The sequence below is a fragment of the Rhinatrema bivittatum genome, chromosome 12 (assembly GCF_901001135.1).
Source record: "Rhinatrema bivittatum chromosome 12, aRhiBiv1.1, whole genome shotgun sequence".
In the NCBI taxonomy this organism is placed as follows: domain Eukaryota; kingdom Metazoa; phylum Chordata; class Amphibia; order Gymnophiona; family Rhinatrematidae; genus Rhinatrema; species Rhinatrema bivittatum.
Window position 1 is genome coordinate 18,993,018 of NC_042626.1, and position 18,043 is coordinate 19,011,060.

Here is an 18,043-nt window from a genome sequence, read left to right on the forward strand (position 1 = left end):
TGAAAATGCAAAATGTCCATTCGATGTGTACTCCCCTGTCCTGGACACACCACTGAGAATACCTCTATTTATTTATTTAAAACAGTTTTATATACTGTTGCACGGATGGATCCATCTCAGCGGTTTACAATTAATCATAGTGTTAAAAATAGACGGAAAATGGAAAAATTACAATTATTATACGGTATTATAAATATATATCTAAATATCAAATTTTAAAACTATTAATTACATAGTAAAAGCATGGCTAAAAGCATACACACTGCAAGAAACCATGCCACTCTGACATGGGTGATTTTCCCCCAAGGCACTCTAGCTGAGCAGCTATTTATCTAGGTAGTCAGGTGCCTCTGAAAATGGCCTTTGTGCTGTTCAACCGGGGCAGCTGCCCCTTCCCTAGAAGGAAGAACTATTGCATTAACCTCTTGACCTGCAGAAGGCCTGGTTATCATGCTGGCCAGGGCAAGGGTTTGCTGCTGTAGGCAAACTTTCAGTCACAGAATCCCCTTCCCCCGCTTTTCTACTGGCGGCAGCTTCAGCACTGTGCCCCCCTCCTGTTGGCAGCAATGGTTTCCTTTGGCAGTATTGGTTCTGACGTGAAGCTCCTGTGGGCCTCTTGCTAGCAGGAGTTTCTGCCTCCCCCAAAGTTTGGAAGTCTAGGCCACTGCCTTTCTTGCTTAATGGATGCACTGACCCTTGCTTGATTAGGTATTAGGCATAGTCCTTTCATTGTGGGAGTGGGGCCTCTCTAAATCCATATACACATTTCCCAGCATTTGTCACCAGCAGGGGGTTGGACTCGGGACGGTGAGAGTGGTTGCACTGTGCCCGCTTTGAGGAGAAAACATTTCTGTTGTGTTTGTCAGGAATCCGTACGTCCTGTTTCAGAATGCAGTCTGCAGGCTGTCTGATGCTTTATTTATCATAGAGGGGAACAGGGAGATCTGGATTACACCACACAGGATGACCCACTGCAAGCTTGCACAAGAGAAATAGCAAAACACAGCAGGTCATCAGTGGTCATAGACAAGGCACAGCCTATTGGGTTGAGAGGGGGGGGGGGGGGTGATAAATAAAAAGTGAATGGGTTGTTGTAAACTAGACTCCATCATTTTCCAAAACGAGGATATAGAGAAGGGGAGATTGATATCATTAACCCTATGGGGCTGAACGTGAGTGACCTGCTGACCCAAAAGGCAAGTTAATCGTGACTCAGCTGGGGAGGGTGATGTCTGACCTGGCTCATGGAACTGAGCCAGGGAGGGCACTGGATATCTCACCACTGTGAGATTTCCTGCTGGACTTCTTGGGTTGGGTGGGACTCCTGGGGCGATCCTGCCTCTTCACCCTATACTCTTCCCACAGAAGCTGGCAGGTGCTTTGAGAATGAGTGTGTCTGCTCCCAACGAGACCTGATGCAAACTCCACCAAAAAAAATGCGTTGACCCTGGAAAAAATCCGAGTAAGGTGTAAACATCAGGATTTCAGCTGAAAGTGAGGAGCAGCTGTTAGAGAAAAACGGGAGGGACGCCTGAGCCCATGAACGTCGGAGATTGTCGGATCATGCAGCCCACCTGGAGAGGCTGTGGCATATGTGACCAGTGGGTCAGAATAAGGACAGACAGCTAGGCTGGTCCTATTTTAGATAATCTTGCTGGCACTTACCACCTCCCAGAATCATTCAGATCTTTGTTTTCTTTTGGGTTTTTAAAATGTAATGCTGAAGGAGATAACGGTATTGAAATTCTGGCTGCCTTTCTGCTTATCCGCTATGATGAATTTCTGTAAATCGGGGGCACTCCTGTGTTGCTCGGCATCAGGAACCCTCTCCAAGCAGATACTTGCACATACTAAGCATGAATAAATCATGTGTGGGACTTGGCAGGGAATTATCATCCAAATCTGGTGGTGTTAGCCCTTCAGACAACTAACGTGTGATATTTTACCTCAGAAGACAGTGTAATGGCTGCTAAAATGAAAGCGCTGCTCCAATGGTAACCGTTCACACATGATGATATAAATTGTTTTATAAGATTGCCATGTTTCTAAAGATATTTAAATAAACCCATGTACTGAAATTGTCAATGTATAGACCTGTGATGTCAGGCACCACCCGTGCAAAGCAATATAAAAGAGCCTTAATCATCACAAGCTGAGCAGGTGTGTAATAGCTGATGATGTCTTAAAATGGTGATATCACAATGGTTGGTGACATCATAAAGCAACTGTGCTATACTCGCTGTAATGTCACAACAGCTGATAACATGACAAAACACGAGCACTTCTTTAAATGCAAGGATTTATTTTACTATTCAGGTGTTTTGTGATGTCAGAAGCCCATCATAAATAAAACTGATGGGAAGGGGAGGAGGGAGCCCTAAAGGGAAAAAAAAAAGAGGAAGAGAGAAAGATAATGAATTTGAAATAAGGTTTATTAACAAAAATGATTTCAGTCCTGTATTATAGATTTATAACAGAAAAAGGCTCATCTGGTTTAAGGAATTAAGTTCATCCCTCTTGAAAACTTGCAGCTAATCTCTGAGCTGTCTCCTGCAGCTGCAATTGTTATCTGTACAGGATTTGTCATGTTCTGGATTATCTGACAGATAGCCTAACCTAAGGACTACAGAAGAGAAGGCCCAGGATTTTAACAGCTCTGAAGATCCTTATCACTGTGCTGGTGTTAGTGGGCAGGGAATGCCCTGATCTGGGGATCCTGTGGAAATAGGGTCCTTATCACTATCCTGGTGTTAGCGGGCAGGGAATGCCCTGATCTGGGGATCCTGTGGAAATAGGGTCCTTATCACTATCCTGGTGTTAGCCGGCAGGGAATGTCCTGATCAGGGGATCCTGTAGAAGGAGGTATTTCCTGTGTTTAGTGGGCAGGGAATGTTTTGATCCTAGACTTCTTTAGCAGGAGTTAAGAGACAGAAATCTCTCATAGGGCTTTATTATTAACAGGGTGTTATCTAGCAGTTAGTATGCTGATCTGGCCTGATCTGGCCTAAGCTGCTTCAGGCTTTCTGGTCCTCACCCAGCCTTACTGATAATAGCACAGGTCCTCTGAGGTCGCTTGGCTTTCACATCTGACTCCTGTCCAGGTCTATACCCAGGGTCATCAAGTAACCAGCTATGAGCAACTAGTTATTTAGGCTGCAGTGCCCTATTGTCACCATATTGCTGGGAATCCCACAGTCTGTGCTGATTTTCTGCAGAGCAGATCACCGACCTGGCCCCTGTTTCAAATTGTTTTTCCTCTTCCCCATTGTAGCCAGAGTGGAAGGTGAGGGCAGGACCATCACCGGGCTAAAATGACTCCCTGGGCTGTCAGGGGCCTTCCCCCCCACCAGTGATGGGGCAAGGCTGGGAGGCGGTCAAGCTCTGAGCCTGCTCCCACGCAGGAGGTTACCTCTGCCACTGATGCCTCCTCACCCCCACCCCTGGGCTTGGGCGACACTCTCGCCGAGCCCTTCCACTCGCCACTGCCCACAAATAAATATAGTCTAGGCTGCTGAAGTATGCAGGGCCCGGGTAACGGAGAAGAATGGGGGGGGGGGGGGGGGGCATTTTAGAGGTAGAATTTTAATGTGAGAGGGAAGCTGGGGAGAAGGAGAATTTTGGTTGCTGTGGGGGAGAGACTCAGTCTCCAAGGGCACTGACCGGACCCATTCAGCCGAATTGTTGTTCAGCCCCCGAACATCCAGCGCAGGTACAGAGGGGCAGGGGCAGGACCAGGACCCAAAGAAGAAGAACTAGGAAGGGAGACCTTCTTTGTATCGTTAATAAAACCCATGCTCGAGCCCTACGCCAGTACAAGCTGTGGTAATTCAATGGTCAGTTAAACCAAAAGCACTCTCCTCCCCCCTCCCCCCCACACCCCTTTTTTTGTTCATTTCTGAGAGCTCTTTCCTACATAGCTGCCCCTGCCGCTTTCAATACAAGGAAGCCAGGTGCAATTAGGCCAAAGGCTCACAGGGAGCAGTATATTGCCCAGTCAGTAAGGATAAAGCTTTCTGTAGATAGATGTGAAAAAAAGAGGACGACCAAAAGGAGACAAGTAAGAGCTAAAGGGGAGGATGGGTTTAGTGAAGAGGAAGGAAGAAAGCAGACATCTTAAACACAAAGTTTTGTGCCGTAGTCACACTAGGCGAGGATGACAGATCAAAAGCAAAAAAGCACAGACCTAAGGGACTGTGGAATGAGCAAACACATTACCGAGGAGGTAGCCTGCAAAGGACTGGCACAGCTGAAAGTGGGCGAGATACATCCCAAAAGTACTAAAGGAGGTGCTGACTGTGCCCCTCAGCTTCCCAAGGAGAGAGTGCAACCTTACATCAGGATGGGATAAGTAATGGAAATTGCCACTATAGGTTAGAACAGCGCAACACCTTGAAGCCAGCGGCTCGCAGGATTGTAGGCAACCTGATGTCACAAGGGGACGATCTCGCCAATCTTGATTTCTTTGAAGTGACTAGTATCGAGGGTTGCGGTACACGTGGTCTGTCTGGATTTCAGTGAAGCCTTCGACACTATTTTGCATAAGAGACTGAGAATGTTAGCCAGTCCGGGAGTTGGAAAAATAATTCTAAAGTGGACAAGACCTTGGTTGAGCAATAGGACTCAGAGTGGCGCTCAGTGGTGTCCACTCGTGGAAAGAAAGTGACCAGCAGGTTGCCACAAGTATGAGTCCTTGACCCAGTCCTGTCACTGTCTTTATAAATGACATAGTGGAAGGGTTAGAAGGGAAAACATGCCCGTTTGTAGATGGCATGAAAATCTGCAACATGCCAGAGGGGGCAGAAAGGATGAAAGATGACTTTAAAAAAAAAAAATTGGAAGACTGGTCAAATTATATGCCTGCAGTGCAGAGATCCATATTACAGCAGAAGAGCTAGTAGTCACCAAAGAGGAAAGAGACTTGGAGGTCGTCATCTCTGGTGACCTCCAGGTAACCCATCAGTGTGACAAAGAACTTGGGAAAGCCGGTATAACTTTGGGTACATCAAGAGCGAGATATCATTAGTAGAAAAGGAGATGTATTATTATCTCTCTATAGGGCTCCAATGAGATCCTGCCTTCAGTACTGCATCCATTTCTGGGGCCCCCATCTGCAAAAGGAGCCAGCAAAATGGTGCATGCGGAAAGAGACTGAAGGAGCTAAATATGTGCTCCCTGGACGAAAGAAAGGGAAGGGGAGATACGAGACGAACAAAAAAATATCCAGCAGGCCTGAATAAAGAACCAGAATGCAATATTTTTCATGGAATGAGGAAAGCTCAAAAGGAAGTGAGAAAAGTCTTTTTCACCGAGAGGGGTGGTGGACACCTGGAACAGACCTCCAGCAGAGGTTTTTAGGAGCCATAAAAGTGGCAGAATTCAAGCTTGCGTGGAGTAAGGCACAAACTGACCCTAGTGGTGGTGGGGATGGGAGTGGGAGAAGACAGGAGATCAAGTAAGCGCTGCGAGAGCACAGCAGGCAGGCAGGCAGGCAAATATGAGCAGACTGGTCCATATCTGCTGACAATGCTTATATTTCTAAAGGTGAGGTCTATCCCATGCCACGCTGCATGCCACCGAAATCTGTGGAGCATGGAATCGCAGCTGGGTGGCCACTACCCTGACCGTAGATAAAGAGCAAGGAATACTAATTTTAAGGCACTCGCACACTTCGTTTCAGCAGCTTGAAATAATCTTTGTTCTTTGGCTTTCAGAGACTCTGCCAGTGGCCACAGGCGTTAAATAGTCGTTAACCTCCACGGAGAAGAGTCTTCCGGCACCTCCAGGGCTATAGCTTCCGTCCTTGCCTCCACCGCTCCTGAGGACCAGGGACCGAGTCCCACCGGGCAAACGGACAACAGTATTGCACATACCATGGTGGTGCGCGATGGCAGGGAGACGGCGGACCCCAGGAAAGGGGTGCTGCTGGAACCCTTCCACCACCAGGTGGGGGGCCACATGAGCATGCTGAAGTACAACGAGCACACAGTCTGCAAGCCACTGGTGTCGCAGGAGCAGCGCTTCTACGAGACCCTCCCCAAGGAAATGATGCGTTTCACACCTCAGTACAAAGGTAAGGCCCTGCTGCTCATCCAGGCTCTCTGAAGATAAAACCTTAATCTCACCCCATATGTATTTGCTCTGAGAATTCATTTCGTCACTGCGCATGCTGGTGGTGGTGAGAAGGTGGTGCATCAGGGCCCCCCCACCGGCTCTGGGTATCAGTGTGCGGTTTAATCCCTAAAATATGAATTTGGAAAACTGGGATATGAGTTCAAATCCTGCTCTCCTACTGCCTGAGTAAATGTAGTGAAATCTCTCAATCTTTCCGGCTTCAGTTCTCATTCTGATTCTGCCATGGATTCTGTGACACTGAGCTATTTATCTTTTCTCCCTGGTTTCACTTTACTCAACCATAATTAGGTAATAAGAAAAGTACCATGCTTTCTACAGCTCTCTGTGCTTTGGAAGGCTTTGTGCAGCCATCTCAGAGGTGCCTGCATCTGTGTTTCTTAAACATTAAATTGTAATGCACTGGGAAACTGCTTTGGAAAAAGGTTCTGAATAAATCCAAATTATTATTATTTCCTACACACTCTTATTACTGCACAGAGGAACTGGACCATAAAGCTCAGAGTGTGTTCCTTCCAGAGCTGAAGTCGGACAACAGATCAATCAGAGCCCAACTTTCAAACCTATCCACGGTAGAGCATTTGTGCGTGTTAAGTGGACGGGTGGAGATTAATGCACATTTCTGCTCCAAAAGTCTGTGCGAGTGTTTCAGTATGAGCGTATAATTCCAGTGCAAGAAAATGCATACTTTCTCTGTCCAGTTTATAGACATGCGCACATATGTTTTCCATGTGAAATAATTGTTACACTGCGTGCATTAAACGCGGAGGCAGGTATTGTATGAGGAATGTACGCCTACCGTTTTGAAGATACTTACTTGCGGGAGTACTTTGAATCCTCCGTTCACAGATACTTCCACCAGCTCATCCCAGTCCTTCTCCAGCTCATTTAGACCCTCTAGCACTTCACCCGGAGCCCCCATCAGTTCACCCAGACCTCTCACTCAAAAGCTACAGACAAAAGTCCAATTTCACTTGCACGAGTCAATTAGCAGGCGTAAAAGTGTACGAATAAGTTCAGTAATGGACACGTGTACACCCCTTACAAAACGACAACTACCAGGTGTACTTTTGAGCCCCTCCCCGGAACGCCCTTAGGCCCTGCCTTTTATCCCAGGTGAAATATACACGTGTCCCCTCGGGGCTTATAAAATAGCATGCATGTACATGCCATTTATGTGACTATTATTATCCACAAAGCCCCCTTTAAAATTCCCTCTGTGTTGTCCAGTGATGCCAGGTCATCTCAGCACAGAACACATCTTGAGCTTTGTAGTTTGCTTTAACTGTGCAGGAGTGAGTGTGCCATGCTGTAACCGCTGATCCAGCACCAGTTGGCACAAAACCCAGTGCACAGCCGTGAGAATCCAGGCAGCAGAACCTGTGCCCTTGTAAGCAACAAGTCTTCCGGGTGCCCAACAGCCTAAATCGGAGCTTTCTTGAAGGCTCTGCTCTGTTTAAGCCTCTTATCAGTAGATGGCTGAGGCTGGGCCACGAGTTGTGTCATCCTGATGTGCTTAACTCTGTGAAATTCTGACCTTTCACTGACTCTCCAAGAATTCAAAGAGCTTGTCGGGTGCCTCTGAGCGCCGGATGAGGTGCAGGAGCAGGGTATCATGGCTCTGCCCACACATTCCCAGAGTGGTTTGACTACCATGGAAAGAAGCAGTAGGAGTGTGGGCACCACCAGATATATATATATATATATAGAGAGAGAGAACGGCCAAGTGATCCAGATCCTGGAGGAAGAGTGCAGACCAGTCCAAGGTTTGACAACCCCTATCATGATGCACACGGACTATGGTAGCAGCAGCCATTACCTGCCTCTGTATAATTCTGAGTTATTACACATGCGTTGTTCTGATTATTACGTGCATAAAATATACGTGTGTAATTTTGAAAAATGAGTAGAGAGAGAATGAGTGCCTGGCATGTCACGCAGTATGCATGGGCTGAAACATACAGGTGGACTTTCGGGGCAGAAATACATGGCAAGTTATAAGCTGCCGCTCCCGCCACCTGGTATCTAAATCTTTGTGGACCCACTGATGCGTGCAAATGTTGTACCACAGACAGTTTTAAAGGTTGGATTCATTATGTATTGTATTGTACTGCTGTATTATTTATATGATGTGTTTAGATTATTGTATTTATTGTTGCACTGTCATCGAGGAAGCGCCTATAAAAGTGTTCAGTGTTATTCAGTAAATTTGATTTTTTTTAATGTTATGCTTTTTCGACACTCTAGCTTTACCCCTTATTCAGTAAGGAGTAATAGCGCGTCAAAAACGCGTGTCCAACCCCCCCGAAACTAATAGCGCCCGCAACATGCAAATGCATGTTGATGGCCCTATTAGTCATTCCCACGCTATCCAGAAAGCAAAATGTGCAGCCAAGCCGCACGTTTTGCTTTCAGAAATTAGCGCCCACCCAGAGGTAGGCATTAATTTCTGCCGGCGCCAGGGAAGTGCACAGAAAAGCAGTAAAAACTGCTTTTCTGTGCACCCTCCGACTTAAGAACATAAGAACATAAGAAAATGCCATACTGGGTCAGACCAAGGGTCCATCAAGCCCAGCATCCTGTTTCCAACAGTGGCCAATCCAGGCCATAAGAACCTGGCAAGTACCCAAAAACTAAGTCTATTCCATGTAACCATTGCTAATGGCAGTGGCTATTCTCTAAGTGAACCTAATAGCAGGTAATGGACTTCTCCTCCAAGAACTTATCCAATCCTTTTTTAAACACAGCTATACTACCTGCACGAACCACATTCTCTGGCAACAAATTCCAGAGTTTAATTGTGCGTTGAGTAAAAAAGAACTTTCTCCGATTAGTTTTAAATGTGCCCCATGCTAACTTCATGGAGTGTCCCCTAGTCCTTCTACTATCTGAAAGAGTAAATAACCGATTCACATCTACCCGTTCTAGACCTCTCATGATTTTAAACACCTCTATCATATCCCCCCTCAGTCGTCTCTTCTCCAAGCTGAAAAGTCCTAATCTCTTTAGTCTTTCCTCATAGGGGAGTTGTTCCATTCCCCTTATCATTTTGGTAGCCCTTCTCTGTACCTTCTCCATCGCAATTATATCTTTTTTGAGATGCGGCGACCAGAATTGTACACAGTATTCAAGGTGCGGTCTCACCATGGAGCGATACAGAGGCATTATGACATTTTCCGTTTTATTCACCATTCCCTTTCTAATAATTCCCAACATTCTGTTTGCTTTTTTGACTGCCGCAGCACACTGCACCGACGATTTCAATGTGTTATCCACTATGACGCCTAGATCTTTTTCTTGGGTTGTAGCACCTAATATGGAACCCAACATTGTGTAATTATAGCATGGGTTATTTTTCCCTATATGCATCACCTTGCACTTTTCCACATTAAATTTCATCTGCCATTTGGATGCCCAATTTTCCAGTCTCACAAGGTCTTCCTGCAATTTATCACAATCTGCTTGTGATTTAACTACTCTGCACAATTTTGTGTCATCTGCAAATTTGATTATCTCACTCGTCGTATTTCTTTCCAGATCATTTATAAATATATTGAACAGTAAGGGTCCCAATACAGATCCCTGAGGCACTCCACTGTCCACTCCCTTCCACTGAGAAAATTGCCCATTTAATCCTACTCTCTGTTTCCTGTCTTTTAGCCAGTTTGCAATCCACGAAAGGACATCGCCACCTATCCCATGACTTTTTACTTTTCCTAGAAGCCTCTCATGAGGAACTTTGTCAAACGCCTTCTGAAAATCCAAGTATACTATATCTACCGGTTCACCTTTATCCACATGTTTATTAACTCCTTCAAAAAAGTGAAGCAGATTTGTGAGGCAAGACTTGCCCTGGGTAAAGCCATGCTGACTTTGTTCCATTAAACCATGTCTTTCTATGTGTTCTGTGATTTTGATGTTTAGAACACTTTCCACTATTTTTCCTGGCACTGAAGTCAGGCTAACCGGTCTGTAGTTTCCCGGATCGCCCCTGGAGCCCTTTTTAAATATCATGGCGATATTAAGTCGGAGGTCCCAAAGTAAAAAATAATTTAAATAAATAAAAAATCAGCCCGCGGCTTGCGGGTTGAAAACCGGATGCTCAATTTTGCCGGCGTCTGGTTTCCGAACCCGTGGCTGACAGCGGGTTTGAGAACCGACGCCAGCAAAATTGAGTGTCGGCTGTCAAATTCACTGACAGCTGCCGCTCCTGTCCAAAAAGAGGCGCTAGGGATGCGCTAGTGTCCCTAGCGCCTCTTTTAACCGCGGGCCCTAATTTGAATATTTTTTCTTACTGAATCGTGTGCTCAGGAGAGCGGGCGTTCGCCTGCTCTCCCGTGAATTTTACTGTAGCGGCCTGTATGTTAACTAATCTGTTTTAATTTAATTTCATCGTTTTTGAATATATATGTTTTGTTATAATTTGCTGAGTGCTTGAAATTGTGCAGACTATAAATGTTTAAATTTAAAAAAATAGGGACTACAAATAGCGCAGAGCCCTGGGATGCAAGTTTAAAAAAAGCCAGCACTGGCCTAAGGTCTCTCGTAGGAGCGGAGTCATTTGGCAGCTCCATATGTAGGGAAAAGGAGGAGTGTGCCATAGTGGCAACGTGCCAAATGCAAGGGAAGGTTGTCGTCTTACTTCATCTGCTGGCCACCACTTATAGCCATCATTTTTGGCATTGTGGTGGAAAGAGGTCTTTGTACAAATGGAACCTCTGGGGACCCCTGGAAGGAGGGCGGTACTTTTCAATGTGCTACCCTGTGTGCCCGAGGCAGTGCTGCTGGGGCATCTGGGTACCCTGGAGGAGGTGCACTACCCTCTCTGTGATACCCCTCTAGTGCAACTCCACTCCCCCACGGGTCTGGTTTTCAGGATATCCTTAATGAATATGCATGAGAGACATTTGCAAACACTGCCTCCTCCGCTGTATGCAAATCTATCTCCTGCATGTTCATAGTGGACATCCTGAAAACCAGACCTGTTTGCTGCATTCCAGGACCGGATTTGCCTACACCTGCTCTATACCCTTCCTGTCCTAAAAGCGGGTGACCCTGAAGCTGCTTTGGGAATGAGAGGAGAGGGAGGGCTTCTTTGTAAACCCTTATCAGATTGGGGCGGGGCAGTATTCTGCATTCACTGTTTTACAATTCAGAGAAAGTGAAATATTTTTGTCTATGTTGAGAGGCAAAGTCTAACCCAGGGCTTCCCAAACCTGTCCTGGGGTCCCCACAGACAGCCGGGTTTTCAGGATATCCACTGTGAATATGCAGGAGATAAATGTTCCTACCATGGAGACTCAGTATATGCAAATGTATCTCATGCATATGCTTTGGGAATATCCTAAAAACTCGACTGGCTGTGGGATCCCCAGAATAGGTGTGGGAAGCCCTGTCCACGAGGCATCAAAGGCAAGTTCCTCCTTCACTGCTGCCAATGCCAACTCAGCGGTGCAAGCCACTCCACCTTATTTATTTTTATTTATTTATGTGGGGTTTTTTATATACCGTTGTTTGGAACTGGCCGAACGTTTAACAAGAAAACATATAATGTTTAACAATTGTATGGCATAGAAGTGTAAATGATTGTAGTTTATGATCTGTGTAGTGGGTTATAATTAAGAGGTAAAGGGAGATTAAAAAGGGTAGAGGTGGTGGTAGTTGGTCAATAATAATTAGTCACCACCTTAGTCACCACCCACTCCTCTGGAGTCCCGTTAGCACTGTCATCCGGGTAACCTGGACTCTAGCAGTGGGGGCAGGCAGGGGGGAGTGGAGAGGGATGGGAAATGGATCAGAGTCTCTCGACCCTGACTCACCGTGGCAGTAAATTCCACGGCAATGCAAAAATAACCTAACTCTAAAGCTGCCGCTGTATCCTGCTTGCACGCTCTGGGGGGAGGGGAGAGGTGGCCCCTGAGATGTATTGGGGGGGGGGGGGGAGGATGTAAATCCTCCCCATTGCTTGGCTTGTCTGGTGAAACTGGAGTCTGCCTGAGATGGAGATAAAATGTCTGCGCTGCAGAGCATCGGATGAGCCACACCATGTGAAAACCAGCGTATTGATTCGCTAATCCGTAACGGGGAAAGTGCCGACAGGACACCCTTCTGAAGGATCATCCGCCCAGCTCCAAAGCCTCACTATGTTGCCAGAAAGGCCAAGGTTTTTTGCATTTTGTAGGCAACACCCCACCCCATCTTATCCACCCTTCCCCTTGTCCCCCCACAGTATTTTCAGTATTTCCCAAACCTGTCCTGGGGACCCACAGCCAGTCGAGTTTTCAGGATATCCACAGTGAACATGCACAAGATAAATTTCCATAGCCTGAGTTTCCATGACATGCAAATTTATCTCATGTATATTCATAGAGAGGTTTGGGAAGCCCTGGTTTAAGGTGAGACTTGTCTCCAAATAAGCAGATCTGCAGCAAAATGGCTGAATCAGCAGGGCCTGTACGGAGACTCAATGGCAGCGCTGCGCGTTGCTCTTCAGGAGACTCTGGTACCGTCCCCATGCCCAGCTAGCACTCCACATTGCTGGGGGATGGCTGAACCCAGTCTTTCTGCCCCTTTGCACTTGGGGTTGCCAGTTCACCCAAGTCACTCCGGACAGGCAGATCCAGCCCTGTTGTTAATCCACTGCATGCATGGAATTGTGGTTCTGTTTGCCCTAAGAAAATTAGGAACTACATTTCCATACATGCAATGGGGTAAAATCAGGACTAGATCAGTCTCTTTGGCATGACTTGGGTGAGCTGGCGACCCTAGTGTTCTCACACTTTAATAGTGCCATGGTCTCATTCTGAATCTTCTTCTGGGTAGGCAGTCCTTCCTAGCTACCCCCTCCCATCAGCTTCCAGAGAATTCCGGGGGTTCAGACTTCAGTAGAAGAGAGAGGATATTTATGAGACTGTAGAGATATGTATGTATTTTACGAGCTTTATACGAAATTGAAACCCTATATTTCCCCCGTCGTCTCTCCACTAAGCTTCATGCACACATGGGCAGTGTGGCAGGGACAGCTGCTGTTTTCATTCTGGTGGCTGAAGGGGTGCCAAGTTCTAGTAAAAACGAATCTTGAAGCCATGCAGACTGTGAGCCCCAAACCACAGTCCCTTCATGTCAGCTGGGTTTCTAGCCGGAAACCAGTTAAAGCTACGGGGGGGAAGGGGGGACATGAGAGATGAGTCGGGCCTCTTCCCTACGGCAGAAATCTTTAAAGGAAAGCTGTCCTTCCAGACCTCGCATGGTATGTGTTGGACTCGCTCGCCTGTAGTGGCCCTGGAGCACTGAAATTCTTTAACCCGTTCCCCATGCAATTCGTGTCACTTCTAGTGTCGTAAATCACATTGCCAAGTCAGAATCTGATTGGTTCATATTTGATGATGTCGTGTATGACATCATGCAAAGCATGACCCCCTTCAAATGCATGTTGATGGGCCTATTAGACATTCCCACGCGATACAGAAAGCAAAATGTGCAGCGAAGCCGCAAATTTTACTTTCAAAAATTAACGCCTGCCCAAAGGCAGGTGCTAATTTCGGCTGGCACCGAGGAAGTGTACAGAAAAGCAGAAAAAACTGCTTTTCTGCACACCCTCTGACTTAATATCATAGCGATATTAAGTCGGAGGCCCCAAAAATAAAAAAAAATTTTAAATGTGCCTGCGGGTCGGAAGACGAATGCTCAATTATGCTGGTGTCCGTTTTCCGAACCCGTGGCTGTCAGCGGGCTCGAGAACCGACGCCGGAAAAATTGAGTGTCGGCTGTCAAACCCGCTGACAGCCACCGCTCCTGTCAAAAAGGAGGCGCTAGGGACGCACTAGTGTCCCTTGCGCCTCCTTTTACTGCGGGCCCTCATTTAAATACTTGATCGCGCGCCCAGGAGAGTGGCCTGGGTGCGGTTGGGGAAGAGCGGGCGCTCTCCTCAGAGCGCCGGCTCTCCCGCGGGTTTTACTGTAGCGGCCCGATTGATTGGAAAAGGTGTGTTTAGCACGGGCCAAACGCACATTTTAACTCGAGAAAAGGGTGGGGGGCCTTGAAACTGGAGAGAGAACGTACTTATCCAGCTAAACTGCGGCCAGATAGCTGGCCAGTCTGTACTAATCCCAGGTAAATGGCGGCAGCTAACCGCCGCGAGATAGCTGGATGAGGTCAGACTCATCTGGCTGAGTGGCAGCGGTTAGCCACCGGTTAGGATTTTGAAAAACCTCTTTTTTTCGCCCGCCCCCCTCAGGTTTTAAGTGCTAAAACAGCAATGCAGGAAACGTTACTCCGCCAGACCAGGGTTAAGGACGGTGCACCTCTCTGCAGAATGCCCTCGTTTACATGGGGTTTCCGTGCGAGGGCGCTGAGCGCTGCTCCTATTTTGTGCATCGGCAGCAAGGTTTGCACTCACAAAATGTGCATTTAAAAGAAGGGTAAAGCTATGTGCTTGGATGAATGCACCTGTCTGTATCCGCCTGGCTGAAGGACAGTTTGAGATGGTCTTAAGTTTGAAAAGGAAAGCTGCCCTCTCCGTGTGCCGCTGTGCGGGGTTTCAGAAGTGCCAGTGCCTGTACTCCCCTTCTCGAAATGATTACGTTTACCATTGTTCCTCTGTACGGTGCTGATCCCTTGGGAACTACCGGGCTTAAGAGGAGCCTTTCATGCTACATGGCAGGGAGAAACCATTATCCAAGGCAGTGTGCATGTACTATGAGCAGTGCTAGCCATGTCAGGGATCAATCAAGCCCTTGAGGCAATGGGATGGGGCTTGCTCTGCGCCGCGCTGAACGTTTCTGATCTCCCGCGGCCGCAGGTTCGGCCGAACACTGCAAGAATCCTTGCTGGGTCCCTTGATGCCATGGTTGTGTTATGATGAACTATTTGGTGGGAACATGCTGTACAGAGCAGGTCCAGGGCTAAAGAAAGGGAAACGAGGGGGCGAAGCCAAGAACAGCCCCCCCAGGCCGCTCTCCGAAGGTATCTCTAGCCAGGGTCCAGAGATGCAGGGCTAAGAGCGTGGGATGCTATCAGTTTTCAGCCGTCTGTGAAACTCTCTAACCTACTAGAGTTACCATGAAAACACGCTCTGACGTAGTTAAGTAATGCATAAGCATGTGATGCGTCATGGCACCTCGCACTTTTATGAGGGCGTGGCAGGGTTAGCCGGGGTGATAACCCAGGGCCGGGAGCTCATTTTTGCCCTGTCTCATGGCCCCCCCCCCCCCCCTTTCCTCTTCCCTCCTGACTGAAGGTGTTATCTCCGTGTCCCTGAGGAAAGACAGCAGGGGCCGTCCCAGTCTGATTGCCAGCCCCCAGGCGGACGGCCATGCCTCCTTCGACATGGGTGCAGAATCGTCCTTGTCAACATGGAGCAAGCTGAAACGGGAGAAGGCCGGTGGCAGCGAGTGCTCGCTGGCCAGCTGGAAAAAGTTCAAGACGAAGACCGTTAATGAGAGGTAGGTCCTGATAGCAGTGGGTGATGCTGACTCGGCCGCTAGTGCACTCCGTACTGAGCTAATTCCATGCAGACGCAGTTAATACTCAGCCTGGGACCTCCTGAAATATGTTTATTTGTTGAGTCTTCGCTCAGTGAGTGGGGAGAGACAGGAGGTGTGGTAATGCAGATTTCTTCAGGAGCTAAGGCCTGACTGTATTCTTTGCACAGATGCACACAGGCCGATGCAGAAGGCTGCATTCAGCCGAATGCATAGTTTAACCCGCACATGAACACATTTTGGGAGCATAAACCCTACTACTGAGGCAACAAGGAGTTTTACAGCTAAGTCAGAATCCAGTCCATAGGTCCCCAAAACCTATCCTGGCGATGCTATTCCCAGTCTGTTTTTGTAGCAATGAATATGCATGGGATACATTTGCATACATTGGAGACCCAATATATGGAAATTTATATCATGTGTATTCATTGTGGATATCTGGCAAACCCAGTTGGATGTGGGGGTTTGGAATCACGGATGTAGTCTAAGCCTTATATTTTAAGCTACGTCAAACAAAGGGAGAGATTTCTGTCCTGGGATTTGCTGAAGTGCCATTCGAGTCCTATCGTTTTCCCAAAACTAAACACATTCATTTGTTTCCTTGCTCTCCCCTTTGCTGCCTCCTCAGTTGTTCAGGGACCGCCCTCCTGAGAGCAGAGTTCCACTTCCAGACAGAGGTCTCCTGCTTTCTGGAAGACTCCGCCAGGACTTCTGCTGAAAGAATCAACTATAACCCCTGGGGTCTGCACTGTCACGAGGAGCAGCTGACGCGCATGTCGTCCGAGTACCACGAGAATACGCTGCACCGTATCCTTTCCTCAGCCCAGCGTGCCCTGCCGGTGGTGCAGCGCCGAAAGGATAATTCTTTTAATTCTGTAAGGGGTGAACTTTCTAGAAGTGAGGAACAGTTAGGAGGGGGACGCTATGGCAGTCGCAGGAATGTGAGCGATGTGGCTAGAAGGGAGAAGCTATTGAAATCTGGGGCAGAGAGCGACCTCGACAGGAAGGTGATCGACTTCCTGTGAGGGTGTCATCCTTGAGTTGTGAAGCTCCTGTTTGCGCAGGGGTGGAGGTAGTTTCCTTTAACTCTGAGCAGGGTTTCTGTTGCTGGAAAACGTGGCTTCCCAGTTCAAGTATCCCTGCATCCTGGACCTGAAGATGGGCACGCGACAGCACGGCGACGATGCTACGGAGGAGAAGAGGGCGCGCCACATGAAGAAGTGTGCACAGAGTACATCAAGCTCACTGGGAGTGCGCATCTGTGGCATGCAGGTAGCAAACGCTCTTCCTTCGAGACTGGAGGGGGATGCAAGGTCTGCACCAAAAGCCCTGTGAGATGAGATTTAAGGGCCTAAATTTGTATAGTCTTGAGGAGAGTAGGGTGACGGGACCCGTGATGTAGACCTTAAAATACCCCCAAGGTATGTGCAAGGCACTAGGAGCAAACCTTTTTCTGTGGAAAGGAAGTTTTAGGTCAAAATATAAAACTCCAAGGCAACAGACTCAGGAGAGAGATTTTTAAAGTATTTTTCCATGGGAAGGGTGGTAGATGCACTGCACTGAGCACATCGTAGAATAAGCAATAAATGAAGTGAAACGGATCGCCTGGCACAGCCTCCTGGGGGAGGTGGTGGCAGTCACAGAATTCATGAAGGATGAGCACAGAGAAGTGAAGGCAAAGCCAGAGGTTGAGTGGGGCCTCTGGCTTGTGACAGGAAATAGTTTGAACAAGACTAGACAGGGCCTTATGGTCCGTATTCCTGGGGAAGAGGCTCATCTGAAGACCTGTTAGTCTTTACGAGCCGAGGATACCATTAACAATACCGTGCACTGCCAGAGGGCCTGCCACAAGCAAGGACGGTGGTCGTACCACAGGATGAGCGGTGCCTTCTCCCGGAAGAGAAAAGTACATGGGGAGGGTAATCATATAACAGCGCACACAGTAATGAAGTCTGCGTGCACACCGCACACGCTGACTTTGCCTGCTATTTTCAAAGCAAACGTGCACAAAGGGAATAACTAATATATGTGTGAGCACACCGATGAAAGCACGTAGATGGGCGCGAATGCGTAATCACACACACTTTGTATCATGCATGCGCACTATATATATAATACGCTTAAATCTACCCAATAACGTGCTTGCCTATCTAAACGTTTTTGCGACAGTGGGATAAGCAGCGGTTTTTGAGACTTATCTGGCTAAGTGGCGCAAATCTCCTATACGAGAGTACTTGCACCTCTGATTTTTCTCACTTACACATGGAGATTTAACTGGAGTATTTATTTTTCTTGGCATGTGTTGACTTTTACGCGTGTAAATCATCAAATTTTGTAACGTGTGCATGTGAAGGAAATGACCGGTCTTACCAATTGGTCACCAGTTTGCCCAGTCTCGCTCTAGGTCATCAAGCCCCGCCTGGTTCTTCAGC

At 47.5% G+C, this 18,043-nt stretch overlaps 1 protein-coding gene across 3 annotated transcripts in view; it reads left to right on the forward strand.

Annotated features, from left to right (window-relative positions):
• The window catches only part of IP6K3 (inositol hexakisphosphate kinase 3), a 31,747-nt gene that overhangs the window by 8,927 nt on the left and 4,777 nt on the right, over positions 1-18,043 (forward strand). For 2 of the 3 annotated variants that reach the window (XM_029573810.1, XM_029573811.1), the window contains exons 2-5: positions 5,712-6,070; positions 15,368-15,572; positions 16,240-16,418; positions 16,708-16,883. In XM_029573810.1, the coding sequence (XP_029429670.1) occupies positions 5,872-6,070; positions 15,368-15,572; positions 16,240-16,418; positions 16,708-16,883 (759 nt within the window). In that variant the 5' untranslated portion in view covers positions 5,712-5,871. Of the gene's footprint in view, positions 1-5,711; positions 6,071-7,873; positions 7,932-15,367; positions 15,573-16,239; positions 16,419-16,707; positions 16,884-18,043 lie in introns of those variants that run through there. The other variant, XM_029573812.1, reaches the window with a different exon arrangement.